At 50.2% G+C, this 13608-nt stretch overlaps 1 protein-coding gene across 1 annotated transcript in view; it reads left to right on the top strand.

Moving 5' to 3' along the window:
* The window catches only part of LOC110576215 (actin-like), a 55734-nt gene that overhangs the window by 12996 nt on the left and 29130 nt on the right, over positions 1-13608 (top strand). Inside the window, exons 6-9 of the mRNA XM_044919541.1 lie at positions 198-282; positions 3843-4004; positions 5942-6130; positions 8170-8351. Of these exons, the coding sequence (XP_044775476.1) occupies positions 198-282; positions 3843-4004; positions 5942-6130; positions 8170-8351 (618 nt within the window). The remainder of the gene's footprint in view (positions 1-197; positions 283-3842; positions 4005-5941; positions 6131-8169; positions 8352-13608) is intronic.

Genomic DNA, 13608 nt, shown 5'->3' on the forward strand with positions numbered 1-13608 from the left:
TGGGAAACAGAGTCACGGAGCTCCTGGGGCAGAGCTGGGATGAAGAGTGGCATGCTCCCTGACTGGCGCTGTCCGGCGCTCTGGGGGAGCCAGGGGCCCCTGCAGATGGGCTCCGTGTGCCCCAGAACTAGCGGAAGAGCCACCTGCTCTTCTGTCCACTGGCCTGGCTGCCAGTGTTTCCCATTGCGTCTCCACAGATCCTGTTTGAGACGTTCAACGTGCCCGCCCTCTACTTAGCCAACCAGGGAGTCCTTTCTCTCTACGCGTCTGGCCAGATCTCCGGTGAGTGGCCCTCTTGAAGCCCCGCGAGCCCACGCATGTCCCCTTCCTCCCTGCCAAATAATAAATGAAGAGAAGGGTCCACAAGATGTAACCAGTACAGCCCTCCTCCTAACTCCCCTTCCCTACCTCCAGGATAAGCAATTGGCTTCCCGTGTTCCTTAACAGTTTTATCGAGGTGTCACTGGTCCATGACAAAGTCAGTGTGCCTAAGGCACACAATTTGAGAAGCTTTGATGTGTGGATACCCTCATGCAGCCATCAGCACAGTCAAGATAATGAGCGTATCTGATACTCCTAAACGTTTTCCCCCACTCCCCACGCTGCCCCCCTGCAATCTATCCTCACATGAGTTTGCATTCTCTGGAATTTTGTATAAATGTTGTTGGGTATGTACTCATTTTTTCTATGGCTTTTTCCCTCTCAACAAATTATTTTTTTTAAATCATGAATGGATGTTGGATTTTGTCAAATGCATTTTCTGCCTCTACTGATAAGATCATTCATGTTACTGCTAATATCAATAGCTCATTTCTTTTTATCGCCAAGCAGTATTCCATTGCGTGAATGCACCGTGCTTTGCTGATTTTTCACCTGTGGGTGGACATTTGGGTTCTTCCCACTTGGGAGCTATTATAAATAAAGCGGCCGTGAACATTTGTCTGTAAGTCTTTATGTGGACATACGCTTTCGTTTCACTTGGGTAAAAATACCTAGAAGTGAAATGATTGGGTCAGATGGTAAGAGTATTTTAACTTTTTAAAAAATCCGCCAAACCAGCCCCCAGCGCGCTTGCATGCCCGGCTTGCATTCCACCAGCTGCGTGAGAGTGGGGCGGCCAGTCGTTTCCATGGTAGCCCTTCTAGCAGGTGCGCAGGGCATCTCGCTGTGGTTTTGACCTGTAGGTCCCTGACCAGCAGGGATGGGGAGCATTCCTTTATGTGCTAATTTGCCACCCCTATGTCTACTTTGGTGAAGTGTCTGTTCAAATGTTTTGCCAATTTTTCACTGAGTTCCTCACCTTCTTTTTTAAAGATTTTATTTACTTATTTATTTGAGATAAAGGGAAAGAGCACAAGTGGGGGCGGGGGGAGAAGGACAAGCAGACTCCACGCTGAGTGCGGAGCCCAATGTGGGGCTTGATCCCGGGACCCTGAGATCATGACCTGAGCTGAAATCAAGAGTCTGATGTTCAACAGACTGAACCACCCATATGCTCCTGAGTTGCTCATCTTTGAGTTTTGAGAATTCTTTTTTGCATTCCGAGTACAAGTCTCTCACCAGGTATATGTTTTGCAAAGATTTGCTCCCAGTCTCTGGCTTGGCTTTTCATTTTCTTCACCATGTGCTTTGAAGAGCAGAAGTTTTTAATTTCAATGAAGTCCAGTTTATCCATTTTTGTGTGTGTGTGTGGATCATGCTTTTGGTATAATATCTAAGAAACACACGCTGAACCCAAGGCTTTTCTGCTATGCCTTCTTCTAGAAGTTTTATAATTTTCAGTATTACACTTAGTTCTGTGATCCATGTGGAATACAGTTTTGTGTATGGCATATGGTATGAATGAAGTGTTTTTTTTAGTGTTTATATACATGTTCAGTTGTTCCCATGCTATTTGTTGAAAAGACCCTGCATTCTTCATTGAATGATCTCTATGCATTTTTGGGAAAACCAGTTGTCCATATACGTGTGGGTCTATTTCTATACTCTGTATTCTGTCCCATCGATCTATTTGTCTACCTGTAGGTTGATACCACATTGTCTTGATTACTGGAGCTTTATAAGTCTTTATAAGTAAGATGTTAGAGCTACACCTTTGGTCTCTCTCTCTCTTTTTTTTTTTAAATAACATTTTGGTCATTCCAGGTTCTTTGCATTTCCATATAAATTTCAGAATAATTTTGTCACTTTCTACCAAAAAAGCGTCTTTGGGTTTTGATCAGAATTTCATTGAATTTATAGATCAATCTGGGGAAAACTGACGTCTTAACAACATTGTGTCTCCTGACTAATAAATATGGTATATTTCCTAGGTGTTTTAATTTCTTCTTGGTGGTGATTTGCAGTTCACAGTGTAAAAGTTGTGGAAATCATTCACTGGATTTATTCTAAGTATTTCATCTATTTTGATTCTATTATAAATGGTATCTTTATTTCAATTTCTGATTGTTCAGTGTAAGTATATAGAAATACAACTGGCTTTTGTATACTGATATTGTATCCTGGCACCTTAACTAAGCTCATTTATTAGTGCTGCTAGGATTTTCTACTTAGGCAACCATGTCATCTATAGTTTAACTTCTTTACGTCCAAACTGGGTGCTTTTTATTTATTTATTTTTTCTTGTCTCATTGCTCTCGCTAGAAATCTCCACCACAATATTAAATAGAAATGGTGGGAGCAGGCATCCTTGTCTTGTTCCTGACTTCAATGGGGAATCATTCGGTCTCTCTGAATGATGAAGTGCATTGTTAGCTGTAGGTTTTTAACTGACGTCCTCTATCAATTTGTGGAGGTTATTCTGTATTCCTAGTTTGATGACAGTGTTTTTTTTTTTTAAATCAGGAATGGATGTTGGATTTTGTCAAATGCATTTTCTGCCTCTACTGATAAGATCATGTGGAATTTTCTCTTTTAGTTCTTTAACATGGTGAATTACATTAATTGATTTTTGAATGTTAGAACAACCTTGCATTCCTGAGATAAAATCAATTTGGTCATGACATGTTATCCTCTGCATATATTTGCTAAAACCTGGTTAGTTTTGTGTCTGTGTTCGTGAGGGATCATGGTCTGCCATATTCTTTCCTTGTGATGTCCTATCTCTCAGGAACCATTGAGACCATCCTTTGTTGCTTCATGTCCAATATCTTGAAAACTATTGTTTCCTGTATGTTTGTTTTAGGTGTTTCAGGTGTGTATGGGGGGACCCACTCTTTGTTTCCTACCTTAGCTAGATGAGGAGGTCAGACCTCCTCATTTTTGCTTCATTTTAAATGTGAAGTCCTTGGTTACCAGATCCAGCATGTGAAAGAAGCCAACCAGCCAGACCCCTGATCCGCTCTGGACGGCTCCACAAATCACCATTTCACACAAAGTGAAGCCTGTGTTTCCATGACCGCATCACAACTTTTGGACTAGCACAGAGAGATGTGGTTTGCTTTGCTAAAACGTATGCCTCTTCCACAGCATCCAGCCTCTTTGACAACTCAAGTGCCACCCAGAGATTCCCAGTGCCTGCAATGATGCACAGGTTTTTAGGGAAAAAGCTGTTAAGAGCAGAGTATTCTTCTTCCTCTTTTACCCTTTGGCAACTGCTGCTAATGTTTATATGTCTGGTTTAATAAGAGTATTTGCAGGTTTTCTGTTCAAAACAGTTGGCCCTTGGTCTGATCTGGATAGGCTTTATCCTAGCACACTCCCCTACAGAAGAAAGTTTGCTCCCCAGGCCCCTTTTTTCCCCTCCAATTATTTCCCCTTTACCACCTCTTCCTGCAGACTTGACAATTGATAAGGGATGTCATGCACCCTGCATTATGATGCTGGTGTGTTCTCTTGTCTAGGAACAACTATTGAATCTGGAGAAGGAATGACATACTTTGTGCCCATCATTGATGGCTGTCCTTTGCATCAGTCGACCATCCAGATGGACATGGCGGGCCAAGACCTAACATTGTACCTCCTGCAACTATTGACAGACAGTGGGCACTCATTGGTGAGCACAGGTAGGAAATTGTTATTCTTAGCCAGGTGAACCAGTCCCTGGGGTGTAATATCCTGCTTGGCTTACTTAACCTACAGCCCTCAATTTAGCTAAGGCTACTTGAACATGATTCAAGCTTTACAGACAACTCCATCTGTATTTAGGGACATTTAGTGATTGTGATGGTGGTGATGATGACGAGGATGGTGGTGATGACGAGGATGAGGATGATGGTGATGATGAGGATGGTGGTGATATGATGACTATGATGATGGGTTAAGATTTACAGAGTACTTACTTTGTGCAAAACACTTGGCTGAGCGAACACTTCACATACTTCCTGTCATTGCTTCATGCTATGACACCGTGAGGGGATCACTTATCTCCAGTGCAAGAGGAAGAGGCTTAGGAGGAGTAGGTGACTTCAACATCACATGACTAGCAGGTGTATCACCTGGAACCCAGGGACTCCAGATGAGGATGTGCCTGTCCCGCTTTTCACCCACTTCCTGGGCTAGATTCCCAGCCATATAACTTGCATGATACACATTCCCAACAAGCCTACAGTCCTGCATTATACCTCCTGGTCTTCCCAGGCCAGAGGTCTGTGTCCAAAGCCACACAAAGTATGGAACCCTTCAGAATAGCAGCAATTAGAAGAAAGCAAGGGGAAGTGAGAAGTATCAGCCAGGTCAATTTTATTGACACCTCACACTTAGCAAGATCTTATGTGCATTACCTCATCCCATCTGCACGGCAATCCATGAGTGGAGATTAATCCCATTCTTAAAGATGAGGAAAGCGGGGCGCCTGGGTGGCTCAGTCGTTAAGCGTCTGCCTTCGGCTCAGGTCATGATTCCAGGGTCCTGGGATCGAGTCCCACATCGGGCTCCCTGCTCGGCGGGAAGCCTGCTTCTCCCTCTCCCACTCCCCCTGCTTGTGTTCCTGCTCTCGCTGTCTCTCTCTCTCTCTCTGTCAAATAAATAAATAAAATCTTAAAAAAAAAAAAAAAAAAGATGAGGAAAGGGAAGATTTACAAGAGAGTGAATTTGCCTAAAGCCAAGCTTGGTAAATGGCAGAGGTAGGATTTAAACCTAGGTTTGTCTCACCAAAAACCAAAGTAGGTGAGGAAGGGGGAAATATCAGGAACTCTCCTGATCTCCAACATCCCAGAAGCCAGGGAGAGAGAAGGGAGTGGCTAACAACGTCAGTTTCTGGAAGGAAAGAAGCCGAGGAGGAACTGAAGAGTGCGGCAGGGTTCTGGGAAAAGGAAGACGGGACAGATGCAGGCAGAGCCGTTCAGGTGGAGTGGGTGGGGGGTCGAAGTCGGATGTCAGTGGGCTGAAGACTCTGGGGGATTTCTAGGCAGGCAGGTGCTGGGAGCTCTGATCCAAATTCAAAAGTAACGATAGACAAAATATAAAACCATAACACCAAAAGACATAGCGGGGTCTAAAACCCATGGTCAGCCACCCAGAAGGTGGGAGGGTGTGACTTCCAGATGTTTCCAGGTCAGGGGGCCTGGCTGGCTTGGGTGGTTCTCCACAGGAGGGGGCAGCTGTGAGCTGTTTGCAGCCAACATTCACAGCAGGTGGGGATGGGGGCATGCACAGCAGCCCCTACTTTAATAGATAACAAGACTGGGTTTGATTTTCCAACCCCCTAAAAACACACACCGTACGTGGTAGGATATCAACATAAAATGCAGACATTTTCCAAATGCTGACATCTTAGTTCAGGATCCCTGCTCTACCGTTCTTGTCCACAAGCCCGGGTCCCCAGCACACGTTACAGACCAAGAGGTGCTGGGATCTGAGACGGACACAGGAATGGGGCTTATGACTGTGCCGCCGTGTCCCCACAACGAGGAGCTGAGTCTTCAGGAAGATGCTCCCTGGGGACAGATTGCTCCTGTGAACCATCTCGGGTCATGCCCTTTCCTTTGCCTTTCCCCCGTAGGTGACTGGGAGTACATCCGGCACGTAAAAGAAAAATGTTGCTATGTGGCTTTGGACTTCGACAAGGAAAAACTGAAAGCTGACTCTCCTTCCTACGCACAGAAGTATCAGCTGCCCGATGGCCAGGAGATCACTCTTGGGCAGGAGAAGTTCCTCTGTCCCGAAGGGCTTTTCCAGGCGGACATCATGGGTGAGGGGAAGGAAGGGACCAGGGGTGAGCCCTGACGTGGACAGCGGGGCCACTGTAAGGGGGACGGAGCCCAGTAGCCAGGAGGGGGCGCTGCTCTGAGTAGCAAGTTGGCGCCTGTTTCAAAAGTTCCTGTGACTTCAACTATCACTTATGAAGCGTGTGACTTTGGCGACCACCGTTCATGGGCTGGAGCCTTCAAACCTCCCACATCTGGCAGTGTTCTGTGTTACAGACAAGGAAACCCAGTGCAGAGCACTAAATATTTGTCAGGTGTTCTACACTGGACTATACATCTTCTCTCCCATTATGTGTTATTCATACTCTACCTACTCACAAAATAATTTGAAATATACAAATGGAGACAAAGCAAGAAGAGCTGAAAGTATAGATTTGGAAGGAACTTTAAACGTTTGGCTGATGCAGAGATTTTTTTAAAATTCTGGTATAGTTAACATACAGTGTTGTATTAGTTTCGGGTGTATAATATACTGATTCAACGATTCTAGACTTCACCTGGTGCTCATCACAACAAGTGCACTCCTTCATCCCCATCACCTATTTCCCCCGTCCCTCACTCACCTCCCCTCTGGTGACCATCAGTGTGTTCTCTGCAGTTAAGAGTCTGTTTCTTGGTTTGTCTCTCTGGTTTTGTTGTTGTTGTTGTTCATTTGTTTTGTTTCTTAAATTCCACATACAAGTGAAATCATACAGTATGTGTCTTTCTCTGACTTATTTCACTTAGTATTATCACACCTTCTAACTCCATCGTGTTGCTGCAAATGGTAAGATTTCATCCATTTTTATGGCTGAGTCGTATTCCTTTGTGTATACACACCACCCCTTCTTTGCAGCGCTGTTTACAATGGCCAGACTCTGGAAGCAGCCGCAGTGATCTAGAGGTCTTAAACGAGCACTGAGTTGGCTAAGCTACTCGGCAGGCATGGCAGGACAGGAAAAAAGTGATGGATTGTAAAATCCCCACTGACTGGGAAGATTTCCAGGTCGTCACGGAAAACCAACTATTTGCTGCAATCAATTTTTTTAAAAAATAATTGGTGACATTATAAGGGACAGAGGGGAATAAAAAGGCCCGAGCCACTTGCCCGGGATTCATACCTCGTAAGGACACCGCTTTTACCCCTAGTGTGGGGGAGCTGGGCTTGCCTCTGCTTTCCCCATTGGACTGTTCCGGGGATAAAGGCCTCAAACATGGCCCGTGCCCCCCGAATATTAAGTGGACACATGCCACCGTCCCCGAAAGGAGTTCCTGACCCACAGTGTGAACGTTGTCCTCCAAGTATGGGTAGATCTCAGTGAGCAGGGGCACAGCAAACACTGTGATGAGAGTGGAGTGTTCGCAGCCCAAGCTCATGCTTGCTGGGTCTGGCACGTCCTGGACGATTCCAGAAGGTCCGCCTTTTCAGACTTTATCCCGAGGCTATGAGGTACGTAGGTAGGTGCTATCCCAGGTGAGGAAATCGAGGCACCCTGCCCCTGTCTCTAAGGGCTGTTGCCATCACATTTGTGTTTGTGTATATGGACTAATGATGGGTCCAGGAAGGGTGTTAAGTCAACGATCGTTCTGCAATATATACAAATATCGGATCATTCGGTTGTACTCCTGAAACTACTATACTGTTGTGTGCCAATTACACCCCAATACAAAAATCGATAAATATTTTTTTAAAAAGGAGTAATCAGCATAACTTCTCAGGCCACCTGAGCAAGGACATCCGTTTCCTAAAGTAATCGATACTGTGGCATTAAAAATGAATAACCATCAGTAACATTTGGATACACGTCATGTCAGATGAGAGCGGAGGACTGATACTTATTCAGCCGCGTTAGCCGTTGCGTCCCACGGGTGTGCTGGGCAGTTGCACGTGTCGTCTGGTTGAAATCCATAAGGGCCCCGGGGCCGAGGTGCCGGGGTCCGCCCGCCGCTCTCGGAGCTCAGTCGGCGCCTCCCCAGAGCCCCCGGCTGGGAGTAAAGAGCGCCTGGCCCCTGAGCCTCTGTCTTCCTCCGCCCGTCCTGACAGGGAGAAATGGCCTGGGCATCCACATGAAGGCCTTCCAGAGCGTCAGCTCCTGCAACTCTGCCCTCTGGAAGGTTCTCTTCGGCCACATCGTGCTGTCCGGCGGCACTGGCTCCTGTTCCGGCTTGCGCTTCCGGATGCAGAGGGAAATAGCCGCCCTGGTCTCCCCTACCATTAACGTGAAGGTACGGTCCCCCTGACCCACCCTTCGGGGGCTTCCTGGGCTCATCCCACAGATACTTCTAGAACACCAGCGTTCCTGGTGCGCCGGGCAGGTGGTCGGGGGCTTGGGGAGGTATCAGTACCTGAAAGTCGGGAGAATCCGTGGCTTACATTCTAGCGGGGGGAGGAAGCCGTAAACGGTTCGAATCAACATCCTGGGGGCTGCGAGGGAAGGAGGGGTGCGGGGTCGGCAAGGCGGCGTCGGAGCAGATGCTTGAAGGAGCAGGGGAGCCGTGGGGATATCTGAGGCCCACCTTGGGGCCGAGGGAGCAGCCCCTGCGGGGGCCCAGGGGTGCGCTTCCAGAAGGAGGGGCTGGGAGCGGTTGGCGGGGGGGCTGAGACAGGAGAGGCTGTGTGAGGCTTCTGCCCTGAGCGGAGCCAGCCCGGAGGATGGATGGCTGGGCTGCCTCGGGCAGGGCTGACTGTGGGGGCGGGGCGCGGGTCCCCAGGGAGGAGGTGGCCTGTGTGTCCCAGCTTCCTGCCTGAACAGCTGGGGGGCTGTGGCTGCGGGGCAGATGACGATGGCCGGAGGAGCTGGGGGAGATGGGAAGTGGCGAGGCGCCTGTCCGCGGGTGGGCCCAGGGCGGTTACAGAGTTTGGAGGTGGGACAGGGGCTCCGGGTGCATCCTTTGGAGGCTTCGGCGGGGGCGAGGGGTTCTAAGGCCAGGGGGACCTCAGGGAGGGGCGTAGAGGGGCAAGAGGAAGGGCTCCGGCGGCCGAGGGGGAGGGGAGGTGCCGATGCAGACACAGACCGCTTTCCGGGTGGGTGCAAAAGGCCCAGAGGCTGGAGGAAAGCCGGCCACCCTGCCCGGCTCCGCCCTTGCGCGGGCTTCCCGCCCTCCTCTTGCCACCAGGAAAATTGTTATGTCTGTATTTAGTTTTAAATGAACGGCCTTTATTTTTTAGGGAAGTGTTAGGTTTCCAGGAAAACTGAGTAGCAAGGGTTCTTATATATCCTCTCTCCCCCGCCCTTCGCACGCACGGTCCCCCCGGCTGCACACCTCTCGCACGGGGGAGTTTGTCACAGCGGACGAACCGATAGCCACGCATCACGGCCCACCGAGGTCGCAGCTTGGGGAGGCTCCTCTCGGGGTTGTGCGCCCCGCAGGCGTGAGGGATGTGTGATGCCACGTGTCCACGGTGACATACGACACAGCCGCTCCCTGCCCTGGGACCAGGGCCGTGTCCGCCCGTTCACCTGGCCGGCCCTGGTGGCCACCGGTCCTCTTGCTGTCCCTGGTTGTGCCTTCTCCAGAATGGCGTGGCCTCGGAATCCTTCAGACTAACTTCTTCTCAACCCCATTTTCCAAAACTGCTTTTCTTTTTTTCTGTTTAGGAAAGTAGTTCATGGTCCTGGCAGACAACATATAAGCAAAGTCTGGGTCACAGGTTTGGAATTTCTGGCCGCATTCGCCCAGTGAAGAGCGTACCTTCCCATCCGTCCCCATAACGGCACCGAACCAGCTCGGGCACAAGCCCAGCCGGCTGGCGGGTCCTTCCCCCTCTGCGACCCTGTGCCGAGGGCCGCCCTCCCCCCAGCTGTCCTCCAGCTTTGCTCTTTGCTCCCTTCTGGCCTCACGGCCTCTGCTGAGCACGGTGCCCCGTCTCAGAGCTGGGCCTCAGGCAGGCTGCAGGCTCCCTGATGAGCCTCGTGGGTGCCCTTCATGGGCGCTTCTGCTGCAGGCTTGCGGCAACCCCTGCCAGGGAGAGCCGGCCCCCTCGTGCCCCATGGCCCGTGCTCACGGCTCCCCTTTGCTTCCTCCCTGGGAGGGGTGAGGTGCGGGCACTCAGCACACCCGGGGGGGCAGGGGCTGAGCCGCTATGTTGGAACTTCTGTCCCTCCAGACCCGTCAGCACCATTTCCCTGGACTCTGCATGACACTCTGCAAGACCCTCGTCCCAGGTTCCAGAGGCAGCAAGTGCAGAGGGACTGAATCCCTCATTCCCCGTGCTCCCCAACCCCGCCAGCCGGGATTTCAGATCTGCTCCCAGGCAGGGCCCTCTCCGAGAGAGAACTTTCTGGCTCAGTCCTCAGCGTGTCTTCTGCTACCTGCCCAGAGCCCCACCCGCCCTCCCTCCCCAGCCAGGGGCGCAGCTTGAGAGTGAGCGCAGAGCTGTCAACCTTGTTCTGGGCAGTGTCTCCCCCTCCTTCCCCGGAGTAGTCAGTCACTGGGGAGTCACAGGGAAGAATCGGGAGCCCCGAGGAAAGGCAGACTCACCATCTAGCACAAGTGGACACAAGCAAGTTCTCTTCCTTGCACGGTCTCAGCCCTCTGTATGGATATCGAAGAGTGCACAGAACACAGGAAACCACAACCCGCCTTCCCTTCCTCCCACACCTGCAGCCCTCTTCCCGAAAGGCTAGCTGTCACACGCGTTCCTGTTAGACAAGTGCCCCCACCACGCAGTTCCTGAGTCTGCAGTGTCCTTCCCATGGGCGTAAGCTCATGCAAAGATGTCCCTGATCTTGGGAAGCTGCTGTGGGCCTGCCTCGTCAACCCCAAAGCCTGCAGCCCCCTACTCCGCGTTGCACGAGACATCTCTCGATCCTTCACCCCTCGGCCTCTCTGTGGAGGCCCCGCACCCTTCATGTGCCGGTCACTGCCCTCCTCTTGGCTCTCGGGGCTGTTGTCCGCAGTGAGCCTTCACTAAATGCAAAGGGCTTAGCCCAGAATGGAAGGAATGGGAGTGTCACCTCCACCTATGTGCAAAGTGACCTGACACCTCTGCCCTGGGAATCCGTCCGGCCGGCTGTGGGCTTTGTCCTGCCCCCAACCCCGCGGCTGGGCTGAGCTATGGACCAAGTTCTTCCATCCACCCCTCTTCTGAGTCCTCAGAAACTTCCCTGTATGAAGCTGGAAGGTACAACTGTTTCCCTTAACTGTGTCGAGACTCAGCCCTGCCACCGCCTGATTCCCTCCTGCCCGCACTCTCCCTGGAAGGGACGCGAGGCAGAACGCACTGAAGCATCCACGGAACGCATTAAACTCTTCCTCTGAAGGAGAGAAGGGTTCTGTCCCTACAAGGAGCTCATCCCCCTTCAGAGAAGAGCTGGTTCCTATGGGGCCAACTTGGAAAGTAATCATTCCTCCCAACAGCCCAAATCCTGCTCTAACAACATGCTTGGGAGAAAACCTGGGTCATGATTTCCCCTTATTTCTTTAGAATGGTTTTTTCCCCTTAGGATCCACTTCTAGATGTGGGTTTCCTGAGCCAGAAACGTGTGCACAGTGAGGCTGTTTGAACCTGTGGCTAAGTTGCGCCTGGAAGTAGCCGGTCTCCGGGCCAGTGGGCACGGGAGAGTGCACCTGCGTCTGCTCGCCCCGGCCTGGGGATGGTGTGGTGCTCTTCATTTATTTATTTACTTCTGCCTTTTTGGAAATGGAAGGATAGTTGACACACAAGGTTACATTAGTTTCAGGTGTAAGACCCAGTGATTCTGCGAGTCTGTCCTGCTTACTGTTACATTGTGTTTACTTCGTGGCCACCACCTGCCACCGTGCAGCCCTACCGCAGTGGCCCTGACTGTGTGCCCGGCGCCCCTCGCCCCGTGACTTAGTCCTTGCATCACTGGATGCCGGGCCCTCCCTGTCTCCGCCACCCGCTTTGCATGACGCCGTGGTTTGTAAGACCCTTCCTAACTGGATGGAGGGAAAGCAAATTATTGTTCTCGTTTGTGTTTCTGTAATGACTACTGAAGGTGACTCGTTCCGCAAATGTTTTCCAGCTGTCTGTGGTTTTGTCCTCTTTTTCTTTTCTTTAGCATATTTTTGCTTATTTCAACCCTTTGGCCATTTTTCTGTTGGTTGTGTTGCGTTCTTCTGAATGCGTGAACCATCCCAATTTTGCGCAGGCTTTTGTTTGCTTTTGTGTGTGTGTTCAGAGAAGACACAGATGGGGTAGGTGACTCGTCCAGGTGACAGCCTGTTGGTGGCAGCAAAGATAGGTGGGGACTCAGGATGCCGGGGACTGGCTCTCTCCTCTGCCCAATTCCTGACCCCGAATGTGCTCTTTCCCTCCCTTCTGACTCTTTCTTGTTTTTTTTTTTCTTTAAAATTTCTGCAATATTTCTTTCCTTAACCAATAGCAACAGATGCTTCCCAGCCAGGCAGGGTTCTGTGGTGCAACAGAGCCAGCGAGTGACAGTAACTGAATCTAATAACTCATTCTCCCTCATCCCACCTCCACCCGGACCCTGGGCTTTCCAAGTTCCTCTCCAAATCCTTTTCCCCTGCTCACCCTGCAGCCACACGTTTGCCTTGCTGTTTTAGAACAATAAGGCTGTCCTAGCTTGGTGTACCTACATGCCTTCAGGAAAGTCTGAGAACGCGTGAGGATGGCAACTGTCTGTCCTTGAGCAAGTGCATTGAACCTTGAGCTGCAGTGGTCCCACCTGGTGATGGGTGTGGTGATGTTTGTCTCCTCCCAGCGCAGAGGGGTCCGGACTTGGGTCCGAAGCACTGCTCTCTCCCAGAATCGAAGGTGAATGTGCACGTGGCAGATGTCGGTGAGTGCTGAGCTTGAGCGGGAAACGACAGGGAATTGCCCAGGTTGTTTGATTGCCTGTGGTTTTTGTTGTGCTCCTCTGTATTTTCTGATTTTTCTACAAAGCCCATATGCCTTCCACATAGGCTTTGGATAACTCGAAGATGTGTCATGTGTTTTAGAGTGAGCCTAAGGGCCAAGGGGGAGTCCTTTCTGCTCTTGCCTCTTTCATCCTGTTTTTTTTTTTTTAAGATGTCAATTATTTTCCAATTAATCCTTATAAAGATCTCAATAGTTGTTTGTGTGTGCAAGTGTGCAGTATGTCATGTGTATCAGTGTTGGATGCTTCATTTCTTTTTTTTTTTTTAAGATTTTATTTATTTACTTGACAGAGAGAGACACAGCGAGAGAGGGAACACGAGCAGAGAGAGTGGGAGAGGGAGAAGCAGGATTCCCGCAGAGCAGGGAGCCCAATGAGGGGCTCGATCCCAGCACCCTGGGATCATGACCTGAGCCGAAGGCAGACGCTTAACGACTGAGCCACTCAGGCGCCCCCATCCTGTTGTTTAAAGCTACAGACAAGCATCCTCAATGTTTGGAATAACCTATATTTGCCCGGAGGGAAGAAATGAGCAAACCATGAGGTTTGCTCAGGGACTGCTATTGTATGTCCCAAATTTAGAGTAGTATTTTGATTCTGGCTTCTTCCCCTCTCTCCCCCGACCCCCCCCCCCC

The sequence above is a fragment of the Neomonachus schauinslandi genome, chromosome 11 (genome assembly GCF_002201575.2).
Source record: "Neomonachus schauinslandi chromosome 11, ASM220157v2, whole genome shotgun sequence".
Lineage (NCBI taxonomy): Eukaryota > Metazoa > Chordata > Mammalia > Carnivora > Phocidae > Neomonachus > Neomonachus schauinslandi.